Raw genomic sequence first — 15,217 nt, 5'->3', positions numbered from 1 at the left:
AAACAGAAAGTTCGTGGGGATGGGCAGGGGAGTGAGGAGGCAAACCACCAAGAGGAAAAAGGATCCAACTAAGGAAATCTTAGTTCACAGGGAGAGAAACTGGTGGTGGGGTGGGTAATAGAAGAGGCATCTTAATTTCATTTGAATGTTCGGTGGTTTTTTTTTTGTTGTTGTTGTTTGTTTGTTTTGTTTTTTTTTTTTTTTTTTTGAGACAAGGTTTCACTGTGTAGCCCTGGCTGTCCTGGAATTCACTCTGTAGACCAGGCTGGCCTCAAACTCAGATCCACCTGCCTCTGCCTCCAGAGTGCTGGGATTAAAGGCTTGCAGCGCTGCTGGCCTCCCCCACCTCCCGTGGTGTATTTTTTTAAGAAGAGAAATGAATATAGCACAAGTAGCCCTTTGCTTAGAATGCATTTTAACTGTTCATGTGCTGTGGGTACTGTTGTAAGATGTGTGTGACGTAGCTTACTTAGGATGCCTAAAGACTTTCATTTTTGCACTGTTTTGAGTTCACCTTATCCTAAATGAGATTGGCCTTTCTCCAGCACTTCACAGGCCACTCGACACCTGTCTCATCGCTTAGGTTCACTACCGTCAGACCTAATGAGAGCCAACCTTTTGACGGGATTACAGGTCTCTATTTCTTGTCTGGAGCAGTACATGACCGGTTACTTAATGTCTGGTACGTAGCTCTTTGTGGTTGGGGAGACAGCTTTGCTTTGTTAAGAATCTCACAGCTTATGGGGTCAATATAGATGATAAGTTTGGTTTACTTTATTGTACTGACTGTTGGATTTACATTTACTTAGAATAAGTTCAAATTAGAATGGATCTTAAGAATTTAGGAATGCTTTTTTTATATAATTCCAACATTTTTTGAAATAGTTACATATTTTTTACCCTTTTCCTCTCTACAAAGAGTGCATTTTTTAAGTTTATAGTGTTTGTGTATTTACTGTATATTAAGTTACCTTCTAGACTCAAATAAATATAAAATTGTTTAATAGGAAATAAATGCTCGATAGTTATAACTAAATTTGAAGCATATTTTTCTTTTTAAATTTTGTATTTTATGTGTTTAAGTGTTTTGTCTGCATGGAGGTGTGTGTACCACCTGTGTGCCTAGTGCCCTCAGAGGCCAGAAGAGGGTATCAGGTCTTGGGCTGTACCTTGAGACGGTTGTGAGCTACCATGTGGGTGCTTCAAATCAAACCCAGGTTCTCTGGAAGAGTAGCAAGTGCTTTAACCACAGAGCCATCTCTCCAGCCCCGAAGCATACATTTAAATCACGTTACTTACTCTTTATCATTTAATTTGTATCTAGCTTTATCGATGTAGAACTTACAGTGAACAGATTGAGTCTGAGGAGACAGTGTAGGTTACAAGTGCTTGCTAAGCAAACATAAGGACCTGTAATCCCAGCACCCTGGAGGCAGAGACAGGCATGGTCTACAGAGCGAGTTCCAGACCAGTCAGTGAGGACTATGCAAAAAAACTCTTGTCTTGAAAAAACTGTAAATAAATAATAAATGAATTAAAACTTTAAAAAAGTTGGGTATGATACAAGTGTGTGTGTGGGTGTGTGCACACACATGAAGACATTTAAATGCATGAAATAAAAACAAAAATGTTTAGGGGCTGGAGGGATGGTTCAACAGCTACGACTACTTGCTCCTCTTGCAGAGATACCAGGTTTGTAGCTTCAGTTGCAGAGAAACTGACACCTTTTTTCTTCTGGCTTGTGTGGGCAAGAGGCATGGACTAGGTGCATAAACCTGCATAGTGCTTGGGCAAATCTGTTCTTACCTAATGGCTGGTTTGTTATCTAGGCAGGTCCGGTCAGAAAACAAAGAGAAGAGTGCAGTGATGTCTTTTACAGTCACAGACGAACCTGTCTATATTGACTTGACTTTGTCCGAGAACAAAGAAGAGGTAAGCGGCATGTCGTGTGCGAGTTGACTTGAGGTCCTACAGAAGTGATGGGAGGAAGAGGTGGCTCAGTGGATGAGGGTGTGGGCTGTGTATGATCCCCAGAACCCTGTCAAAGCTGTGCAGGTGTGGTAGCTCCTATAAGCCTAACTGGGCGATGGAGATTCAACAATAATTATTACAGTGCCTTAATAAACGAATCCGAGAGACTGAAGATAGCGGCTTTGGGCCCACATACGTACACATGCATGCACAACACACACAGTTCTCTTTAAGTTACTGGAGTATGTATGTTTGTATGTGGTGTAAGTGTTTGTCGGAGTATGCATGCCCATGTACCTGTGGAAACCACACGAGGACATTGGGGATCCTGCTCTCTCACTCTTCTTAATCTTTTGAGGCAGAGTCTCACTAAGCTTGGAGCTAAGATGGTGGTGAGCAAGCCACTGGGATCCTCGTGTCCTCTTCCCACCCTCAGTGCTGGGGTTATATGTCCGCATGTGATCGTGCCTGACTTTTTATGCAGATTCAGGGGATTTGATCTCAAGTCTTCATGTTCTTATCCTCTGAGCCATAGCTCCAGCCCCGAGACAGTCTTGCTGTTTAGCCTGATGATAGTTGCTATGTATCTATGGCTGGCCTTGAACTTTCTTTCATCAGTCTCCCAAGCTCTATGATAGGCATGTGCCACATGCCCAATTAATTGTATCACCATCATCACTTTTTGTATTTTATTTTTCTTGAGGTAGGGTCTCATATATCCCAGGCTGCCCTTTTTTTTTGTTTTGTTTTGTTTTTTTTTGTTTTTTTGTTTTTTTGTTTTTTTGTTTTTTTGTTTTTTGTTTTTCGAGATAGGGTTTCTTTGTGTAGGTTTGGAGCAGATCCTGGAACTCACTCTGTAGACCAGGCTGGCCTCAAACTGTCTCTGCCTCCAAAGTGCTGGAATTAAAGGCGGGCGCCACACACACCCCTCCACCCACCCTCCCACCCCAGGCTGCCTTTCAATTCACTATGTAGCCAGTGATGATAGTCTTGAACATCTCATCCTCCTGCCTCTACTTCCCAGTGTCAGGATTATAGGTGCATGCCAAATGCCCTGTTTATGGGAGGGGTTAGGATTAAACCCAGGATTCCATTCATGTTAGCAAGCACTGTACCAAATCCCTTGCTTACGCCTCATGGCCTAGCTGAATGTTATTTTAATAATTCAAATGTGGATATTTGGGAGTAATAGTGAATGTAAACTGGGTGGCCTGCCAGTGAGCCACAGGAATCCCTAGCCTCTGCCTCTCTAGTGCTGGGATTACAAAGCTTATATCACCATGCCTTGTATGTTTTTGTTCTTTTGGGGAGCCTGCCAGTCAGCTCCCAAATAAATCACAAGGAGTCTTATTCTTACTTATGAATACCCAGCCTTAGCTTGGCTTGTTTCTAGCCAGCTTTCCTTAACTTATCCCCTCTACCTTTTGCCTCTGGGCTTTTTTCATTGTCTTCTGTAAATCTTACTCTTACTCCTTGGTTTGCTGTGTAGCTGGGTGGCTGGCCCCTGGAGTCCTCCTCCTTCTCTGGCTACTTTTTTTTTTTTTTTTTTTTCCTTCTCCCAGATTTCTCCCTCTATATTTTCTTTCTGCCTGCCAGCCCTGCCTGTCCTTTCTCCTGCCTTGCTATTGGCCATTCAGCTCTTTATTAGACCATCAGGTGTTTTACACGGGCACAGTAACACAGCTTCACAGAGTTAAACAAATGCAACATAAACAGAAGTAACAAACCTTAAAATAATATTCCCCAACAACACCTGGCTTTTCTGTGGACGCTAGGACTGAACTCAGGTCCTTACACTTTTGTGACAAAGCACTTAACTGAGCCTTCGCCCCAGCTCCCTCACAGGCTCTTTAAAGGCATTTACATATTAAAGTGAGTAATGGGTCAAGAAGCTAAAGTCTTGTTTCTGACATAAATTTTAGGTAGTAATTATTAATTATTAAATAAACATGAAGCCCTAAAACAAAGCCTTGATTTTAATCTTAGACAACATTCTCTTTCTGTTTTCTCAGTTACTGATAGTGGGGATTAGATGGGAATATCTATTAGGGCTTGTGGAAAAGTGGTGCTGAGGGGATGGCCCTTCCTCTGGGAACTATGAGTCTGGAGACTAGCATTTATTTCTTCAGGAGCATGCTTCCTTCCTGAGGTCTGATCCGGAAAGCTTTTCGTGTCTTTTGATGCTGCACTGACTGTTTCAGTGTTTGCTAGTGTAGTAGCCATCCTTTGAATTCTCAACTAGACATAACCTAGAATGCAAATGGGGAGATTTGAGAAGTGCTGAGTACCAAGAAAAGCTTTGCTCAAGAAGCTTCAGAACAGACAGTGGTGGTGCACACCTTAATCCCAGCACTCAGGAGACAGGCAGTTGGATCTGAGTTTGAGGCCAGCCTGGTCTACAGAGCGAGTTCCAGGATAGCCAAGGAAGGCTGTTACACAGTGAAACCCTGTCTCAGAAGAAAACAAAAGAAACAAACAGACAAAAGAGGAAGCTTCAGAACTGAGGTTTAGTCCTCCGCACAGGAAGCTGACAGTGAGAGTGTGATGGGTGGGAGCCCCCAGACCGTGAGGCTGTGGGAGCTGACAGATAGACATGAGGAGACCTGGGCTCCTCTTCCTAACAGGTGGGAGGTGGTAGTTTCATCAGTCCTGGCTGCTCTGAGTGGGGCATCCAGGGCCATTTAGCCATTCTCTCTTCAGAAAGAGCACATTTACCTCTGCCTCCCAAGTGCTGGGATTAAAGGCATGTGCCACCACTGCTCACCTGAGACCCTTCCTCAACTGGCCCCCCCTCCCCAAAAGTGTGTGTGTGTGAGTGTTGCCAGAGGACAGTTTTGTAGCATCATTTCTCTCCATCTTTATATAGATTCTGAGTGGCCAAACTGAACTTATTAGTTGTGCATGACAAGTGTCTTTACCCAAATTTACCAAATTTGAGCCCCAAATAATGATTTTTAAATGTGGTGCTATTTGTTTGCTTTCTTTTTTTTTTTAAATTCTAGTTACTAAGGAGGTGGAATAAGAGGTCAGTTTTCATGAGTGAAATTGAAGGTGGGGTATATAATTTGCTAGAATTAATCTGCCACATTTTTCTTTCAGCCTGTCAAGTTAGCTGTTGTTTGCAGAGACGGTCAAGTCCATCTGTTTGAACATATATTAAATGGGTAAGAAGTTTTTGAGTCAGAAATGCTGGTCTCTGTTCTTTTGTGTTGTAATCCACCTCATTCTTTGCATTACATTCCTGCTCATTCCATTAGATTATTGTGAAAGTACTCTTGATTGCTTATCTACAGGAGTATGTTAAGAACTCAAGTTTTTGGGGTCATAGGCTGTGTTATTTCTCTGGTTAGGAGAGTGGATTTTTGTGAAGTATGTGTAGTGACTATTGATAACAGTAATAACAGTTTGAGGGGAAGTTGCTCAGTTGGGGAGACGTGCTTGTGGCTTTGGGTGATGCCTGGGTTCTTCTTCCATGGTGGTTTATATGCCTTTGTCTGTGTGTATGTAACTCAGTGAAGTGTCCTGTGCTGTTTCTTGATACCGACGAGTAGCTAGAGTTAGAAAAACAGCATGCACTTACAGAGCATTCTGGAGGGCAAGGGATGTAGCTAGAGTGCCCAGTGCCAAGGCTGAACTCTAGCATACAAAGAAGGAAAAAAATTCCAGGAATTTTGAGTCTCCTACCATTTTGCTCTCTTAGAGAATATTAACATTTCCATGTGTAGCACTTAAGGACTTCATTTACACAGTAGTGTGTTCTTTCCCAGTTAGTGATTAGGCCTGGTGAGGATTTTCATGTTTCTCCTTGGCACAGGTAGGCCACTGAAGGTTTTTTGTTTGTTTTGTTTTAATTATTGCATGTGTATGGGTGTTTGCCTCCGTGCCTATATTTGTATCATTTGCATGCCTGGTGCACATAGAGGCCAGAAGGAGGTGTTGGGTCCCCTGGAGCTGGAGTTATAAATGATTATGAGTTGCCATGTGGGTGCTGGGAATCCAACCTGAGTCCTGGAAGAGCAGACAGTGTACTCAACGTGCACTAAGTCAGCAGTACTCAACCTGTGGGTCGCAACCCCTTTGGGGGTTGAATGACCCTTTCACGGGTCACATATCAGATATCCTGCATCTCTGATATTTATGTTACGATTCATGACAGTAGCAAAATTACACTTGGGAAGTAGCATCAAAGATATAATTTTATGGTTGGAGGGGTCACCACAGCATGAGGAACTAACAGTGTTAAATAGTCACTGCATTAAGCCATCTCTCCAGCCCCCGTTGAGTTTTAAGCAGAGGATTGATTCATGACCTGAGGTTTTTGATTGTTATTCTGTCAAAACTGTTGGAAATAGATTAAAGAGAGGTAAAGGCAAAACAGAGGTGTGAAGTCCTGGGTGTTGAGACAGTTGTGGAGTCAGGATACTAGGAGGAAGTTGAAAAGGTGGTCTAATGTGATGCATAAAGATCGATATGATAGACAGTGTGAGCTCACTGGAAGTGAGTGGGTAGCAAGAGATTGGGATGCAGTGAAGGGCCTGGACCTTGGAGCCAAGAGTCCTGAGTTTCAGAAGGAACTGCGACTTCAGTGCTGCATATGGGAACCTCAGAACATAATGCATCAGGAATAGAGTTGGGAAGAGATGGCCGTGAGCCAGTGAACTCTTGAAGAAGTGTGGTGTCCACGATATAGAAGATGGCGGCAGGATGGAGAAGTAGCTGCTATTGCAGACAGTTGAAATGTTTTGGGGATGACAGAAGGAGAAATTGGTATCTTAAATGTCAGTGGAGAACAAGAGTACACTTAAGTTCCTGATACAGACAGTGTGGTGAGAAAACAGCCACCAGTCAGGACTGCACGGATGAGCCAGACGGGCAGTGTCCTTGGAGAAGACATGGAGGGGGGTGTGGTCAGCTCTCAAGTTGTGGTGAGGCTTTGAGGGTTGAGAGTAACGGTGATGGGACTAGCTGGGCAAGGGTCTGTATGAGAGCTGAAGTTCAGGGCAGTGAGAGAGCATTTGGGAGTGTCAGAGGGCCATAGGAGTCTCAGGGCTGGTATTGGTAGGGACATGTGAAGTCTTGAAAGAGACTACGTAGTGTGGAGATGAGGGGAGTATTATGTTTTGTGATTTGATGGCAATTTCAGGTTCTCTAATCTGACTTTCCCTTTATACTTAGACACTGCAAAAAGCCTTTGACTTCAAATTGTACAATTCAGATAGCAACACCTGGAAAAGGCAAGAAATCCACACCGAAACCCATCCCTATTCTAGCAGCTGGGTTTTGCTTAGACAAAACATCCTTACTGCTTGTGTATGGCAGTTGGTTTCAGCCTACCATTGAGCGAGTGGTAAGTAGATGCTTCTTTGGACACAACAATTCAGATTTTAAAAGGGGCATTTTGGCTTCTCATTGGAATACTTGAGAGAAAACAAACAACATTCTCTTTTACTTAAAAAACTTTCAGTGGGTGGTTTAATTTGTGAGAATTTCTCTAAATCCACCAGGTAGAGTCACCTCTTCTCTCCCTCCCTCTTGGTGTTTTTCTTAGAATCTGATGTTTCCTGTGTGTACCTCACTTTGAACTAGTCCTCGTTTTCATTTTTTTTTTCAGCATGAGTGACTTGAGTTGAGTTTTGCCCAAATACATAAAATGCACTAATAACTCATAGCCCTTAATGGTGGCACCCATTGTATTTTCTGAATGGAAATGTAATGGGTAGTGTCCCGACCTTGTTTTCTACAGAATTTTTTATAAAGATTTGCAAGTTCTTAGTCATGTCCAATGTTCAATGTGCTTAAGCTTGGTTTTATGCTGTTGCTTAGTAAAGCTGCTAGGGAATCAAATAAGCTTTCTTGAGTTTATTAAGGAGTATTATTTTTTTCTTCCTTGGAATTAAACTCAGGGCCTCCTTCTTGCTAGACGAGCACTGTAGCACTGACACAGCTCTTGTCTGGTGGCCCTGGTTGGCTGTGAACTTGTGAGGGTTCTGCTGCCTCTGCCCCCTGGCTGCTGGGACTTAGGTGTCATCCATTCCAAGAAGTACTTTAAACTGATCCCGTACATAGAGTTGGACTAAACAAGGAGAAAAAGATGCAGCTGAAAACTCGCCTGCTGGCCGTATGGGATGCCCCCTTCTGGATGACAGCCTGTTAGCTGTTTTGGTTCTACAGGTGTTAGGCATATGGAGTTACAGAGAAGCTTTCCTGGGGACATAAGTCACTTGTTGCATGTGCCCGTCCCCTTTTTGGGCATCCTGCCTGGGTATACTGGTCCTCTCAGAGCAATCTGTTAGTAAGCTGTGCTTTCTTTGACTTGTTTGTAGAGAGAACTTCTTAGGGAAACAGGGTGGGACTCAAGTAGATTTGTGGGGGGGGTCTTTATAAGAATGTTGGATTACATACCTTTTCCTGTAAATGAAAACTGTCTGTTGGCCTTTTAAAACTGAAGTGAAAAATTCTAGTGTTCCATAAAGAAGGGAATACACAGGGCACCAGTGCCTTCAATTCATGTCTACTCTGCTGCCATCCGTCTGAGTGGAGATCGGGGCTAACGGGTGGCATGGAGGTCTTCTGTACTTGTCATGCTTTATGGAGACGAAGTTGTTTGTTTCTCATGTCATTGATGGTCACAACGTTTGACATTGCTTTTCTCCCTCTCTCTGAAAAACCATTTCCAGGCTTTGAACTCCAAAGATACTCATATATGTTTGGAAAGAGACATTTCCAATTGCTGGGCTCCAACAGTAGAAATGGCTATAACCAAGGTGAGCACACTACAGCTTTGATGTTAAGAATAATAGATTTGGCTCAATTGAGTTGAATATAGTGCCATGTTAGTGACTTCATTTATTTTTTATCCTTTCTCCTGAGATACAGTTTTGCTATTTAGCCTAGATTGAAACTCACGATTCTTCAGCCTCAGTGCTGGGGTTACAGGTGTTTGTACTACCACACCTGGCTCCTTTCATTGTCTGAAATGCTTTTTATGCTCTTTTCTTAGACATGTGAGACTGTGCTTTTAAACATAAAGGTTGTAAAACTTCTCTGCTCTTGATGTGGTGCATGATGATCTGGATAGGGAACTCGGTAGGAGTGAGTGTTAATAGCGGGTTGCAGTGTTGCTCAGCAATCTCGGAACTTGGAAGAGTACAACTTTGTCTAGCTGTATGTTGTATTTCAGGGTAAAATCAAACCACAGTAGAGCTGAGGCTCATAGCCACCTGGACCCTCATTGTGGCAGTCTGTTTTGAGCATAACTTGCTGTTGACATGTAGATAGATGCCTTGTTTGGTGATGAGGTAGGAAGGAAAGCCAACCCATGCTGTGATGATGGTTTCACATCCAGCTGAGTTTCAGGGATGACCCTTTCTCTTCGGCTGTCTGAGCATGGTTGGCAAAGATTTGGTTTTGGAGGTTGTCAAGTGTGTAACTTGAGCAGTTTTTAAATTACACAGCTTTTTTTATTTGGTAGGTTTTATTTTTCTTGGTTTATAATCTTACTGAGATGTTGCGAACTTTAAAACTCTGAGCTTTTAACCAGTACTTTCAGTTTATTTGCCAACATTCAGTTCCCATTTTGTCTTGAATTCCTGTCATGGTGAGTACGTCGTATTACATTGTCTGATGGAAAAGCCTTTGGAGAGCTGCTTGCTTTCTCTGGTCAGAAGCACAAGAACTAAGTTCCCTCTTTCCCACACCTTGATACTGTGTGACAGGTGAGAACACCAGTGATGAATTCTGAAGCAAAGGTTCTGGTGCCTGGGATTCCTGGACATCACGCCCCAATCAAGCCTCCGCTCTCACAGCCTAAGGAGGTGGAGAACAAGAGGAAATTAGGCAGTAATGAGGTAATGACTACTTACTTGGGGTTGAGACACTGTGGAGTACATTGGGTAGAGCTGGAGCTCATTCTTGAGAAGCTTGCAGTGGGTACTTAGTAGCTGGGTAGACAAAGTTGATAGGTTAGGTCAGGATTTGCTGTGATGACTTTGATTGGGTTTCGCATACTGCTGAGTTCCCATGATGCCTCCTTTCTCTTGGCTGTCTGAGCAATCCTGGCTGGTTATATGGCAGTTGGCTTGTAAATGATGGTGATAGTCACTTACAGGGCTTAAAAGCTTTGGTATTTTAAAAATTTATTGCGTTTATTTATTTATGTGTTTGTACATGTGTGCATGGGTGCGTGCATCTTGGTGTGGGGGGTTGGGCATGAATAGATCATTTGTGCCCTGCCTGCCATGTGTGTGGAGGTTGAGGAGGACAATTTGGCATAATTGGTTCTCTTCTTCCACCTTTTCGGTTCCAGGGATTAAAGTCGGGTTGGTGGGCTTGGTGGCAAGTTCCTTTACCTGCCTGAGCCATCTTGCCACCCCAGCTTTACATTCTTGACAAAACTTCGTTGATGCCAAGTGATAGTTGTATTGGGGAAAACATGTGGGTGGTAATAGCTCTATTCCTTGTGCATTAATAGTGAGATGCCAGGTCTTTTCATTTTTTTAATCTTCCCAGAGAAGGACTTGTGATTTTTATGTTCAGGGTATGTGCCTCTCTTTAAAAAAAAAAAAAAAAAAAGTTTTGTCTACATGAATGTCTACTATGTGCATGCAGTGCCTGTAGAGGCTGGAGGGGGCGTCAGATCCCTTGGAACTGGTGTTCCAGTGATAGTCGTGAGCAGCCATGCGGGGTCTGTGAACCAAACCAGGGTCCTCTTAACTTCTGAGCCATTTCTTCAGTCCCCGCTGTGCCTCTTTAGGCATTTGTTTTTTGCTAGACTTCAGGAACTTGGTTTATAACTCTTCACATTTCTTCCACAGTACTGCTGTGGTGATGACATCTTTGAGAATGTGTTTCTCTGGCTGAGGTGTGACTGAGCTTGTTCACATCCTCCAAATCCCTGCCTGGTTAACTTAGCAGATGTTTCCATTCCGTAGGCTAGCATCGAGGAGCGCCTTGGAGCCATGGATCTGGATAGAAAAGGAAGGAAGGATGACCTGCAGACAAACAGCTTCCCAATCCTTCTCACGCAGGGCTTAGAAAGCAATGACTTTGAAATGTTAAACGTAAGTATTGCAGCAGATTTCCAGTGAATTGAGAAAGTAGAAGCTGTTGAACCCGAACTCACAGAATGAGCAGTCATATCATATAGCAACATGTAACTTCATTTTTGTGTGTGTGAGTGAATGTAGTCAATCTTTTGCTTGGTATAGTGATATACAGACATTCACCAGCTCACCATGGGAATGTTATTCTCTTGAACCTGGAATGCATTTTCTCATAGAAATGGTATTTTGAATTGTTGGGTTCCTTAGGCTTTAGTTGACAAAAGCCGTATAAAGTGCAGCTGAACTCTTAACACTCAGCATTCTAGATCACAATTTATATTTTCTTCTGTAGGAAAATGCGTTCCTGAGTTTTTACTCTGGATTCCAGAAACTTATTTCCCCTGGCCGTGAGAGGGGGCAGTGAGGTGGAACCTTGGCAATGGGTAGGAGTTTGGGGGAGATTCAAGCGGGTTGGGGGCTGTTACTGTGTAGTTCTAGAAACTTAAGGAAGCGTAGAGATGTAGTTCTAGAAACTTAAGGAAGCTGGTGACTGCTTGGAGGAAGCGACTCAGTTTGGCGCTCTTAAATCCAGTTTGACAGTCTACACAGACAATTGACAAACAGTATAGGACCTCAGTACTGCCTGATCAGTTAGTAGTTTTCATTTCTTCACGACCTTGAACTTGTGACCTGTGAGTGCTGTCTCTGATTTTCACTTGATTTCAATGTGATTATCTAATGCTTCTGTCTAATTCTGTATAAAGAGAGGAGGCCAGCAGGTCTAAAAACCTCAATTAAGCAGTTTGTGGCAAATTGTTTTAGGTGAATTTTAGTTTAATGTGACTTGTACCTAGAAGAATTTGATGAAAAATAATCTGTACAAAATATTGGCAGTATTTTTGAAACATATCGATGCTTATGTGAATACACTCTGCAGCCTTCCTCAGGAGATGAAGCAGGTTCTAGAACAGTACTGTAGATCACCAGGAAACAATCTTTCAGTTTCATAAACTCTCCACAAATGCCTGCCAATCCGTCATGTGTTCATTTATCTGCTCACATGCTTCCGCAGGTGGAGTAAAGCTTAGAAATGCTGGGATATTGTTTCATCCATAGACAGACCTACTTAACTTAAAAACTTCTTTAAAAAAATGGACCACAGTCTGTTACCATACCTAACAAAAGTTAATAGTACTTTCAGAAATTATTTGTCGTGTTATTACTATGTGTGAGTGCAGACATGTGTATAGAAATCATAAGGGTAAAGAAATACATGCTCATTTGGACACCTTTAAAACGAGAAACTTCTGCCCTTGAAAAGACATGCTGGATACCAGGGATGTTGGGGCACTCTGTTAATCTCAGCAGTTGAGGCTAGGCAGAGACCATGGACAGTCTGGTCTTCATAGCCCTGGACAGCCAGAGCTACATAGAGAGACCCTATCTCAAAAAAGGACAGTGGTAGTTAGGTGTAGGAGTACACACAGGAGGATGAGGCAGGAGGATTGCATGCTTCAAGATATCCTGTCTCAGCAAATGAACTAAATGACAGTGTTAGGACCATGAAACAAAACAGCATGATGAAACAGCATGTTGTGGGCTGAAAAATGTTTACTTATAGATCATAGTTTTTCCCCTAGATGTTAAAGAGCACTTAACAGGATTTCATTAAAAACAACAATAACAACAACAAAAACGGTAGAGAACTGGACAACACACAGTTCAAGTGGACAGTAAGAACATACAGAAATGTTCATCGTTCTTTTGACATTTGTTTGTCGTATATGGCAGAGTATGCCACAGGGGAGGTGTTGAGGTGGAGGACAGCTTTGGGGAGTTGATTCTCTTGCCACCATGGGGATCCTAGGATTGAACTTAGGTTGTCAGGCCTGGCGGTCAGCTCCTTGGCCCTCTGAGCCATCTCACCAACCCACATGGAAAGATTTTTTTCTTTTTTAATGACATTAATCATCCCAGAAAGACAAAATAAAATCTCAGTGAGGTGACACTACATGTCTACTATAGATTGTTTAAAGTTTAAAAGATGGCATTGTGTTGTCAGGGTACCTAGTAGCTGAAAACCACACCTTGCTGTTGGCGGTGTGAAATGGGACAAATTTATAAAAACAATACATAATTTTTTTAAATATAAAAACAAATTTATAAAAAATGAAGAGCATGTAGAGTGGTGGTAGTGTACGCCTTTAATCCCAGAACTCAGGGAGGCTAAAGCCAGGTGAATCTCTGTGAGTTCGAGGCCAGCCTGGTCTATAGAGCAAGGTCCAGGACAGGCACCAAAACTACACAGAGAAAGCCTGTCTCGAAAAACCAAATATATATATATGAAGAGCACACCTGCCGTCCAGTGCCGCTGTTGTGCTCACACCTATCCATCAGGAGACTAACGAGTGTGTGCTTGCGGAGTCTTGCACGTACTGCTTATTGCCAGTGCAGACAGTGGGCGAGTCTCAAGTGTGTGCTCTGAGGGTGAAGTCTGACAAAAGGGGTTGTATTGGAGAATTGATTCTGGAAAATGTGCCAATCTATAGAACAGTGCCTGTGTGGGGTGGAATTTAAGGAAGAGAGATTGTAAAAGACCCAAGGAAACTGGAGGATGATAGAACTTCACTGTTTCCTGGGCAATGTGCTTGTCACATTGATGAAATACTGTACCTTTATATGTGTTTTATTTATGCTTAGTTGTATTGCAGTGAAATTGTAAGAGGAAAAAAAAAATCTCATTGCTAGTGTCATCTTTTTGGTTTATAGGTCTTTTTTTTTTTTTTTTTTTAAGATTTTATTTATTGTGTATACGGAAGAGGGTGCCAGATCTCATTACAGATGGTTGTGAGCTACCATGTGGGTGCTGGGAATTGAACTCAGGACCTCTGGAAGAGCAGTCAGTGCTCTTAATCTCTGAGCCATCTCTCCAGCCCAGGTCTGTTTCTTTAAATATGGTCTTGAGAACTTACTGTAGCGGGTTGTGTCCTCCTTCCCCCCGCAAGACAGGCTTTCCCTGTGTAACCCGGGTTAACATGGAACTCAGAGATCCGCCTGCCTCTGCCTTCTGAGTCATAAGATTAAAGGCGTGTGCAGCCATGCCCAGCACTGATTTGTTTTTTATACAGCATAGTTTGGGACAATTTATTTGCATTTTTAATTTTTTTAACTTAAACTGTTAGCATGACTGCCTCCCTTTTTAATCAGCAGAAGTATCGGCTGCTTATTAATTCTTCCTTCTGCCTTGAAGTCTCAGATTACTTGTAAGTAGCTAGGCCTCATTCTTATTGGCATCGTACAGTTCTGGTGTCCCATCATCTGATACATACAACTATGTGTATTTATTAATAGCAGCTTCAGTTCCCCCAAGCTTTCCAGATTGAACAAGTACGTGATCATGAGGGGGTTCATCCTTCTGTTTTTCTACTCTGTGTTCCCTCTCTTCTCTCTCCCTTCCTTCTGTCCTTTCTTCCTTTCTTTTTTTAAATACCAGGCTGGCCTCATGATGTAGTCAGCAATGGCCTTGAACTTCCCAGTTTGAGGATTACAGGCCTGGGCCACTGTCCTTGTTTTTATGTGGTTCTAGGAACTGAACCTGTGGCCCCCTAAGTAAGCACTCAACCACTGAACCACATCCCTAGCCTTTTAAAAAAACTTTTTATTTAGACAGGTCTCATTGTATAGCCCAGGTTGACCTTTAACTTACAGATAGCCTGCTTCTCGTTTTTTTTTTTTTTTTTTTTGTTTTTTTTTTTTTAAATGTTTCCCCCTTTCCCTTTCTTTTCTCCAGCCTTTTCCATGCATCATCTTCCTCAGTCCCATCTGTCTCAGGGCCTCTATTTAATTGTTGTGTGTGTGTGTGTGTGTGTGTGTGTGTGTCTGTCTGTCTGTCTGTGTCTCCCTCCCTTCCTCCCTCTCTCCCCAGTAGGAAAATAGGTTTATTTAGCAAACCATAAAGAAAGCAGCAGATACGACCGTGGCACCATGTGATCAGGCTTGGTGTAAAATCACAGGCGTGGCAGGCCAGGCTGTTTTATATTTCCTGAAACTCCACCAAGCTCTTTGCATGGTTTTGGCAATAGATCCTAGTCTGAGTGACTGTTTGAAGCAATTAACGAAAGTGTGACAGTATCACCAAATACGGATGTTTCTAGTAGCTTCTAGATGATTAGAACTTTGTGGTCATGAGTTTATAATAAAGCAAC

General features: G+C 42.6%; 1 protein-coding gene and 2 non-coding genes across 3 annotated transcripts in view; all 3 read left to right on the top strand.

The window, feature by feature from the left end:
* Nucleotides 1–15,217, top strand: part of Wdr43 (WD repeat domain 43) — a 44,311-nt gene that overhangs the window by 14,523 nt on the left and 14,571 nt on the right. Inside the window, exons 5-11 of the mRNA XM_059248467.1 lie at nucleotides 546–682; nucleotides 1,830–1,932; nucleotides 5,071–5,135; nucleotides 7,147–7,318; nucleotides 8,649–8,735; nucleotides 9,687–9,818; nucleotides 10,902–11,030. Coding sequence (XP_059104450.1) covers nucleotides 546–682; nucleotides 1,830–1,932; nucleotides 5,071–5,135; nucleotides 7,147–7,318; nucleotides 8,649–8,735; nucleotides 9,687–9,818; nucleotides 10,902–11,030 — 825 coding nt within the window. The remainder of the gene's footprint in view (nucleotides 1–545; nucleotides 683–1,829; nucleotides 1,933–5,070; nucleotides 5,136–7,146; nucleotides 7,319–8,648; nucleotides 8,736–9,686; nucleotides 9,819–10,901; nucleotides 11,031–15,217) is intronic.
* LOC131897780 (small nucleolar RNA SNORD53/SNORD92) lies at nucleotides 9,290–9,359 on the top strand. Its single transcript, XR_009375798.1, has one exon. It is a non-coding gene; the product is annotated as a small nucleolar RNA SNORD53/SNORD92 (small nucleolar RNA).
* LOC131897778 (small nucleolar RNA SNORD53/SNORD92) lies at nucleotides 9,946–10,023 on the top strand. Its single transcript, XR_009375796.1, has one exon. It is a non-coding gene; the product is annotated as a small nucleolar RNA SNORD53/SNORD92 (small nucleolar RNA).

The sequence above is a fragment of the Peromyscus eremicus genome, chromosome 22 (genome assembly GCF_949786415.1).
Source record: "Peromyscus eremicus chromosome 22, PerEre_H2_v1, whole genome shotgun sequence".
In the NCBI taxonomy this organism is placed as follows: Eukaryota; Metazoa; Chordata; class Mammalia; order Rodentia; family Cricetidae; genus Peromyscus; species Peromyscus eremicus.
This window is presented reverse-complemented; position numbering and strand designations above follow the sequence as displayed.